We start from the raw sequence: 10,000 nt of genomic DNA, 5'->3' as shown, positions 1-10,000 counted from the left end.
CTCTAACACAGCCTGATAAAACAGAAATATATTTTTTGGTTCAACTCCATTCAGATGCAATTTACATAAAAAATAGAGGAGACGAGAACACACCCAAATAACATTAATATTCCAGGTGAAAGTGTGCACAAATGCTCAATTTTTTTATTTATTTTTTTACATTTAAAATAAGGTGGTTTGTTTCACACCAATTAACAAACTACCTTAAATCTGAATGATAGATATTTGTATCATCATGCCTATAAAGTCAACTTTACCGTATTTGACAATAATTCTGTGAGTGCCTGGATGAGCACAAAACGAACAGGTGAGCCTTTTCGAGCTCTAGTACTTATAGTTTTTAGCTGAGACAGACTATTATTGACCTTAACCTGCCGAGTCCTGTTTGTTAGAAATGAGTGATCCCACTTGATAACTGAAGAGTTGACATCCAACTGTCTAAGTTTCTGCATTAACAGATACAGCTGCAGAGTGCTAAAATCAATAAAAAGCAGCAGAGCGGAAGATCTACTGTCCTCAAGGTGCATAACCGCCAGGGTTGGGTCAGCTACTTTCAAACGCAGTCAGTTCAGTTACTGAAGTTTATATGGCCATGTTGGTAACTAGTAGCATAATCTATTGGATTACAAAAAGAATCTAATCTGAATACGTGTTGATTACTTTTGGAGTACAAAAGGCAGCTTGACCTGTAGGAGGTGCATTACCCTAGCTCTTAACAACTTGTGTGTGGAGTAGCGACACTTATTGAATAACATTCAGTGCACAAATCTAGTGCTGCACTATCCAATATCTTGTGATGTAAAGGTTCATGAAAGTTGATACGCATCGCTACTTTTTTGGGATGAATTCCATCCATGAGGGCTGCTGCAACTGACCAATTGCAATATCTCAAGGATGGCTTAAGCTCAAGTTTGGGAATTTGGTACGCATATGTTTGGCTTCAGTCTTTGGGCGCACATCTTTCTTTTTTTTTCTTTTTTAAATGTTCCATGGGGACACTGTTTCAATATCTCAGGAACCGCTTAAACTCAAATTTCCATTTGGTTCACTCAACTAAATGGTTACCAATGGCCAATCAAAATTCAGCAACTAATACATGCTTGTGTGAATGTCCAATCTTAATGGAATTTTGTAGGCTCAGTAACAATGTCATATAGAAGCTATTCAACCAATTTCAAACAATCATCCGTAAGATGTCCGTAAGATGTCCCTACAGCAAGTTACACCATGTCCCCCTCTGTTTCTCTGACGTGGTTTGGTCTATCTTCTGCATGTGCATATGCGGTCATCTAGTGGTACTGCTTCACACGCTTTTAGTGTACAGCCGACACGGTCACAAAGTATAGTTCCTTACATTTTTGGAAGCTTAAGGTCTTTCTTATTTAGTGCTTATTCAGTAAATAATCTTGGTTTATTGATTCAAAAGATTGGTAAGGTCTGAAATATATGGAGTCAAAATGTGGGAAAGGTTAATAACTGCACACTGCCTTAAAACTGTTATACCATTTTTGGGACTATAAGTCGTATGTTGTACAGTTTTGCCAACACAGCAGTCTCTTTTGGCCTCTTTTCACACTTAGATATTGGTATTGACTTCCTCATCGATTTTATCAATATAACTGTAAGTGCACCCTCTTCTGTTTACCCAATGTATGGCATGTTTCTTTTACTTAAGTCGATGACATCCGGTGTATAATATTTGCTAAATGAGTTTTTGAGGTCTACGTGATCTTCATGATCAATACTTGAAAACCTGTTGTATGCAATCTGACCCGTCTTCGGCCCTCTGATGGTCTATCCGTGCACTATATGTGCACTGTAGGCAGTAGGAATCTCCAAAATGCCAAAAGTCATGTAGTAATTAAAGCTATCTGAAAGGGAAATATTTGGCAATTTTGAAAAGGGTACCGTTGAGTGACATTAATATTGTTACTAATATTTAAAAAATAGAAATCTACACTTTTGAAGCAACATACAACTCATTTATATTTTATTTTATTTTATGGTCAAATCTTGTTGAAAAAGTATGTATCAAATATGATACAGCAGGTATTTAAGGCAAATATATCAAGTATGAAATGATACACCAAGTGTTAATCCTGTAAATCATTCAAATGTTTTTGTATTGCAATTTATGATGCTGACAGAAACATCATTTCTCAGCAACTCTTGGTATACGACGTTTGGAATATGGACTCAGGACCCCTTTCTGAGGTGGTGCAAAAGTGTTGCCACATTTGACCACTTGGGACCACTGCGATGAGCAAAACATTTTTAACTTTCTTTAACTGTTTTGAAATGTTGCATCAAACCACACGTTTCTCATGGCATTTCATCACCATGTAAGAGCAACTGGTCTGAAATCATTGTTTTTCAGTTGGATGGGCTTTCTTAAGGACATGAATAATTACAGAGCTTTTCCAAAGAGCGAGGACCTTTCGAATATCTAAGGATGGTTGAAAAATAGGGCGCCATGCTGGTGTTAGCTTTTCTACTCATATTTTTTAAAGGAAAGATGAAATCCCTTCAGGTCATATAGACTTCTTTAAAGAAACATGTTTGAAAAGATACTGGACACATTATGGATCAATCCACAGTCTGTTACCAACACACTCTGTGGGGGATAAGGAGTCCAACTAAACCGTAAAATCTTGAGTCTTATATAATGATTTACATCATTAGCCATTTTCAGATTGTCTGAAGTGACTTAGCGCTTCTTAGCTTGTCTTCATGGAGTACCATAGTCTCTTCAAGTTATAATATAATATAAATTATAATATTCTTCTGTCATTTCCTGGCTATTCCCAACTGCTGGTTCAATTATTTTTGCACAGATCTGACTGCTTTCATTTTTTTACTGTAAATGCAGTCTTAAGATGGCTAACAACTTCCTTTTTAGGAACAACATTGGCTGTGCAAAATATATATATAATCAGTAATTGCCTAAGTGACTGTTAATGGAGAGAAAACAACCTTTCTGTGATTCCACACTGTCATATGTCATTTGACCACATAGCTACTGTCTCTTCGGATTACAGCTCTTCAAAATAGTCTTGTAAATTGGGATTAAGTACACCGTAATGTCCCTACACAGAACAATAGGCTCTTTGTATATTCCCATAACACTTTTCCAGAGTTCTATTGTTCCGTGTAAAACATTCCACATACTGTCCATAACCAGTTAACACCAATTCTCGCTTGGAGTGGTTTAAAATCTCCAAATATAAAAGTTGCAGTTAATCTTGAATATACAGTCAGTTAAGTAGCCTGCAGCTCTTATAGCATCTGTACCGGGAAGCACATAGGCTGCACAGAGGATTATACCCATAAACTCTCTGGGCAGGTCAAATGGTCTTCGAGATAAGCAAAGTAGTTCAGTGTCAGGGTTACATACCGTTGCTCTTACTGTGAACTGTCGGCACCATTTATCATTCACAAACACAGAAATGCCGCCGCCTTGGCTAAGACTTTTGTGTAAGATTCTATATTGTGAAGTTGTGCTTTAGTGCATCCCAGTGTCTAATCACCAAGATTACATTATAGTTTCCCCTTGAATGTTGACACGATACCTACCTTAGGTACTACTTTAATCAGCACATAATGTTGAGATGTTTTAAACATAGGTATGTACTGAATAGGTGATGCATGTGCTGGATATCTTGGTTTCAAAGTTGAAGCGCTTGTTACATAGTAATAAATCTGTAATGATGGTGACTGGAATTTCACTCAGTGAGTGTGTTGTTGCAGTATCCTTTGGATGTGTGTATGTTGTACATTGGCATTCCACCAGCTTTGAAAGGATGCCACTGTGGTTTAGAGGACTTGTCTGCTTTGTTCGATTCTTCCTACACTAACTGATCTGCAGTCTGCTTACTTTACTCTAATGGCAGCTGCAGGAGCAAGTTGTTAAACAGCATTCAAGGGTACCCGGTGAGGTATCGATAAGCTCATGAATGAACCATAATTTCATTTATTTAGGTTTCACCCTCCAGGAATAAAATGCAGCTCAAAGTGCATTATAGCAAAAAAGAATCAGAAACAGCAGTAGTGTCAAGTTGTTAGGGTGTGAGTCAAGTACAGTACCAGTCAAAAGTTTGGACACACCTTTAATTATTTGCAGAATTGTTTTCTTTGCTTTTTTTATTATTTTCTACATTTCTTCAGTTAATGCTGAAGACATTTAATCTACGAAAGAACACATACGTATAGAATGATGTACTTCACAAAAAAAAAGTGTTATCTACCATGTAGAAAATGATAAAAGCAAAGAAAAAACTTCTCAAAAAATGAGAAGGTGTGTCCAAACTTTTGACTGGTACTGTATATCCATACATTTGTTTCCTGTCTACCCATAATGCCCAGACTGAGCCACGTTGAGAGGGACGTGGTGATGAAGAAGCATCTGGTGGAGGACATGAGGACCAGGCTCAAGTTCTTCCAGGAGGCAGACAGGAGCCTGAAGGGCCAGCTGGAGGAGCAGGAGAAGAAGGTCTGCCCAGTTCCCTTCATCACACACACACACAGACACAGACACACACACACACACACACACACACAGACACACAAACAGACACACACACAGACACACACACACAGACACAGACACACCTGTCTTCAAAACAGCTAGTGCATAACTCTTCACTCTTTCAAATCTGACTTCAAATTGGCCCGAAAGATCGGAAAATCAGTTCTGCAGTCTTGAGTTGATGTAATAACTTTTCTTGCATTATGTTTCTGTGTTTTGCTCCGCTGTATATTCATGTCTTTTAAAACTGAAATGTTTGTCATTTTTGTGCTATGAATGTACAATATCTTTGTCTTTTATTTGCTTAAAATGTATCTTACTATTTCTTACACTCACTGTACTATGAATTCCTCCGAGGGACTACAGCTGAGACCTTCCGTTGACTTTGTCCGTCTTCCCTCGTTTCCGTTCTTTGTCAAAACAATCTGAAGGTTTTACTGTGTGAGTTTGTGCCCTCTCTGGCCAGGTGAAGAGCCTATCAGAGGAGGCCTCCAACAGGAAGGCGTTCGTTGAGTCCCTGAAGCGGAGGCTGAGTGTGGCCACCACGGAGAAGGGCCAGCATGAAGCCACCAGCCTCAAGCTCCAGGAGGACCTGCAGAAAAAGGTATCCAGAGTATCCAGACTATCTCTCCTGGCTAGGGACAGATAATACAGTCAATATTCAAAGATGTATTTCCAATAGATATTCTGTAGGATATTTGATTCTGAATCCTTGCTAAATTAAATTAAAGTTGTGTGTAATGCACTGTTGTATTGTATTGTTTTGCACTGTTGTATTGTTTTGTGTTGTGATGTATATATGTGTAAGCACACTGAGAGCCACTGCACCAAGACAAGTTCCTTGTTTGTGCAAACTAACTTGGCCAATAAAAGCTGATTCTGATTCTGATGTGTGTTGGTGTGTGCAGGAGCAGAAGCTGCAGACCCTGCAGGCGCGTGTGGGGGAGAGTGAGAAGGCCATGGCGGAGCTGGAGGACACGGCCTCCAAGCAGATGCATGGCCTGGCCCAGAAGAGCACCAAGGCCCTGGAGAGCGCCCAGAGCAAGCTCAATCTGGCTGACGCCCAGCTGCAGCAGCTGCACACCTTCATCCAGGTAGCAGTACAGAGCAGTCACAGCACTAGGCCTCTAAGGGACCCAGTGGCACACCTTCATCCAGGTAGCAGTGCAGAGCAGTCACAGCACTAGGCCTCTAAGGGACCCAGTGGCACACCTTCATCCAGGTAGCAGTACAGAGCAGTCACAGCACTAGGCCTCTAAGGGACCCAGTGGCACACCTTCATCCAGGTAGCAGTGCAGAGCAGTCACAGCACTAGGCCTCTAAGGGACCCAGTGGCACACCTTCATCCAGGTAGCAGTACAGAGCAGTCACAGCACTAGGCCTCTAAGGGACCCAGTGGCACACCTTCATCCAGGTAGCAGTGCAGAGCAGTCACAGCAGACTACGGCTGAAGGGAAATATTACATTTCCCAGGATGCCCTGCAATCCCCTTGGTAACCAACTGACTAAACATTTTGAAGAAAGATGGCTGCCAGTTCAGAAAAAGGAAGTTTACAAATCTATGGATATCTTCGCAAATAACTATTAAAAATGTACCCAGTGGCTAATTATCACCTTGGGTCTCATGTGCAAATGTTGCACACGCACAACAACGTTGCGTACACCATCTTTCACGCTCACGGTCCTCCATGCCAACTTCGTGTCTGGCGTACGTACTTATCTAATGGTTGTTAGCAGTTGGTGACACTTAAAAGCTATGCAGCACAACTACTAACATTACTAGATAAAGTCTGTAGGCCTTCAAAATGATTTGCGTAGTATTGACACATGAGTCTTTGTGGAATGCAGTTGAATAAATGCGCATGTAAGCATGTGCTAATGCTATGCCAATACTAGTCTAATAACAATAGGCTTATTAGAGGACACTTCCAATTGCAGAATTAAAAGGGAACGTGTGTTTAGAGACAGCATTGATTAAATGTTCAATAAAGATGAGCTATCCTCTTGGAACTCTGTGCTGAATTAGGTGCGGCTGACGCTGCTGATTGTTCAACACCAAGACGCTGTAGTTCCCCGTTTAAAGACGCCGTGATAACCTGGTTAAAGTCGTGGCTGTTAAACCCCCTCGGCAACTCCCAGACTGTCCGAGTATTATTTCATTTGGTTCTCTGACCCCACCTTATTAATAGCCACTGTCCCACTCAAACTGTTTTCTTTTGGTATAAATGCACAGCTGACAAATTGCCAAATAAAATGCGTTTTCTTGCCTATACTTTGGATAAGCCCTTCCATCTCACATTTGCAGAATTTCCTTATGGGGCTAATTTTCTGCGGCTTTGCCATTTTGACTCCATCTGAACACGGAGGGTTGCCTAGGCCTATTGATATTCATTAGCACAGTGTTTTTGTTTGAGCTCATGTGCTGCGGGCTCTGCCCCCCTCTGGCTGTGTGTCTGTTCCCCAGTACTGAGGCTGTGGCTCAGAGCGCCTCCTGCGTTCCCATAACCCCTGCGTGTCGGGGGCGGATCTGAGCGTACGCTCTCCCCCGACTCACCCCCGTGATCCTGCTGAGGAGGCTGTGGGGCTCACTGATTGGTGGCCCTCTGGTCCTGGGGAGCTCTCCTCTTGTCATGTATTGATTAGTGCTGGTGATGAGGCAGGCTGTGCCCCCAACACAAACACTCACTCTCACACACACACACACACACACACACACACACACACACACACACACACACACACACACCCACACACACACTCTCACACACACGCACACACACACACACACACACAAACACACTCTCTCACACTCACACACACACACACACTCACACACACACACTCACACACTCACACACACACACACACACACACACACACACAAACACACTCTCACTCTCACACACTCTCACACTCACACACTCACACACACACTCACACTCTCACACTCACACACACACGCACACACACACACAGACACATCCAGCCATCCCAGCGCCAGGCTCCTACCAGCACTACACTATTGCCCATCCATAGATATTGCAGATATTGCAATTCCATCTTGTTCATTATTGTTATAATTGTTTTGGTTTTGTTTTATTTATTTTGTTTGTCTGTTTTTGTTACACCATTGAACATTTTGTCCACGAGTCTTGGGTCAGTCTGCTCATTTACGGTATGGGCTCGCTCCCTCGGAGTGTGTCTGCAGCCCTGTTTCGGTTCCGTCAGGTCTTAAGCCTAGTCGTCCAGCCCGTGGTTCAGTCTTCCCCTGGCTCTCTCCGAACCTAAACTCCGTTTGTACGCGACGCTCTCATCAGTGCCGTGCCGCACAGGCAGACAGGCAGGCAGGTCGTTGGTTTAAAAGGGAACGCGGCGGCGTGTCTGTGGCTGCCCTGATCTCCATCTCTCCTCTCCCCTCTAATCCCCCTGCCGTCTGAGGCCCCTGCTAAATTGGCCCTCTGGCTCGGGTGATTGCAGGTAAGAGCTCTTCTCTGGAGTGTCTGTTGAGAGCATTTGTGCCTGTGTGTGTGTGTGTGTGGGTTAGTGTGTGTTGAGAGCGTGTGTGTGTGTGTGGGTGTGGGTGTCCCTCGCCCGGGCCGCGCCCGATACTAACTGGCTCTCTCAGCAGTCTGATGGGGAGAGGGGGGAAACGAGTGATAAATTCACTTAATCTCTTTCCGGATTACGCAGCGCTGCGGGTTTTGTCTATTGAATCTAGCCTCCTTGACTGGTGACAGGAAATATCTATCAGGCTGTAAATAAAGTAATAGGATCCCTGGAAGGTGCTTGATGAACGCTGTCTGGCTCTCTTTGGTTCAGGCTTTACATTTGTCTGGAATTTAGTTTGGATTTGATTCATCTTTAAAAGGAAATGAATTTGACACAACAGCATAGCGTCGCACTAGCATTGCAGAAAGAAAAAGAGCAGAACAATCGTGGCCGTCTGCCTTGGTTATTGGCTTTTCATAAGGCTCTGGGTGTGTGTGTGTTACTGTCATTAGTAAGAGGCAGGTGTGTGTGTGTGTGTGTGTGTGTGTGTGTGTGTGTGTGTTTACGGTGTGTAATCACTGACAGCCTCTATGTTCTGGTCCCTACGTTTCTCCGTCGGAAGCATTGTTCCGTCCCTGGCCGAGGTTCATTAGCGCTTCATATCTCTCACACAGTTAGCCAATACCGTTGTGCATTCCGCGGGGCTATAGGCTTTTGTTTTTATGTCTCAATCCCAGCTGAAATGGAATATTGCGGCTAAATGTTTGTGATGGGGCCTGCATGGCGCCACTAAATAACAGCAATGGAGATGTCTGGGCCGGCAGCGTGGGCCACGCAGGCAATGCACCATGGGCCGCCGCTTGTGATTAGCCTCGGTTTATGTCCGCCAAAGCGTAAGCGTTGCGGGCGCGTGTTTTGTGTGTGTGATTTCTCCACTGACTTGTCCGATCCAAGGTCAGATTTTCACTGGGCTTAAGGGGCATGATGCAGAAGATTATTGCCTCGATCAATAAGCTCAAAATGAAGCAAAGGGGAGTTTGCTTTATTGACTTTCTCACGTACAGTGGCAGCTCTAACATTTAATTGTCTCTCTGTATTTAGCCGCGGCTCCTGCCCCGCCTGGCTGAGACCCTCCCCCCCCCCCCCAAACGGCAGGCCCCGCGCACGGCAGCCATTTTGAACGCTCCTCACGGCTCAATTATTTAGCGCCCGCGCTGCACTGCGCTGTTTTGATAGGTGTACACTGTATATGTGTGTGTGTGTGTGTGTGTAGGTGTACACTGTACAAAGACCCAAAATAAATAAATGAAAGTGCTTTTGCCTATCACTTACCTGCTCTGTTTCTCTTTCTCATATCATTTTTGTGCTATGCATAATTTTTTTATTAGATCGGCAGAGAGCCTTCAAAACGTTGAGCTCGTAGCTCGGCTGTTTAGTGTCAGGCACCTTGGTGTGTGTGTGTGTGTGAGTGTGTGTGTGTGTGTGTTTGTGTGTGTGGTACTGCTTATGAGGGAGGTCTACATCCAGAAAAACATGCGGGAGCTTTGAGCGCGCTCAATAATTCACACCGTGCCTGTGCATTTTGACGGCGATGCCTTTCACAGGCGCTAGTCTCATTTCACTGTTTCGTCCATTTTCTCTTCCTCTCTTCCTCTCTCTCGCAGGCGCTGGCTCGTGAGGTGGAGCGAGAGGCGCAGACGGTGAAGGGGGAGGTGAGGAAGAGGAGGAGGCAGAGGAAGGCCTCCAGCGAGAGGGACGGCCGCCTGTCCAAAAGCTCCATGGTGAGGGCGCAGTCCATCGCCGCCTCCATCCTCAACATGAGCGAGAGCGACCTGGCCGACATGCTGGACACAGACGAGGTGACACCGCACGTCCACGCAGACACACACACACACACACACACACACACACACACACACACACAGACGAGGTGACACTGCACGTCCACGCACACACACACACACACACACACATACACACACACAC

At 44.0% G+C, this 10,000-nt stretch overlaps 1 protein-coding gene across 1 annotated transcript in view; it reads left to right on the top strand.

Annotated features, from left to right (window-relative positions):
- Nucleotides 1-4,377: 4,377 nt before the first annotated feature.
- The window catches only part of cntln (centlein, centrosomal protein), a 20,362-nt gene continuing 14,739 nt past the window's right edge, over nucleotides 4,378-10,000 (top strand). The window contains exons 1-4 of the mRNA XM_080858910.1: nucleotides 4,378-4,489; nucleotides 4,992-5,129; nucleotides 5,434-5,619; nucleotides 9,679-9,873. Of these exons, the coding sequence (XP_080715036.1) occupies nucleotides 4,391-4,489; nucleotides 4,992-5,129; nucleotides 5,434-5,619; nucleotides 9,679-9,873 (618 nt within the window). The 5' untranslated portion in view covers nucleotides 4,378-4,390. The remainder of the gene's footprint in view (nucleotides 4,490-4,991; nucleotides 5,130-5,433; nucleotides 5,620-9,678; nucleotides 9,874-10,000) is intronic.

The sequence above is a fragment of the Sprattus sprattus genome (assembly GCF_963457725.1).
Source record: "Sprattus sprattus genome assembly, chromosome: 20".
Taxonomy (NCBI): domain Eukaryota; kingdom Metazoa; phylum Chordata; class Actinopteri; order Clupeiformes; family Clupeidae; genus Sprattus; species Sprattus sprattus.
The sequence above is the reverse complement of the archived record's forward strand: the minus strand, read 5'-3'. Positions and strand labels throughout refer to the sequence as shown.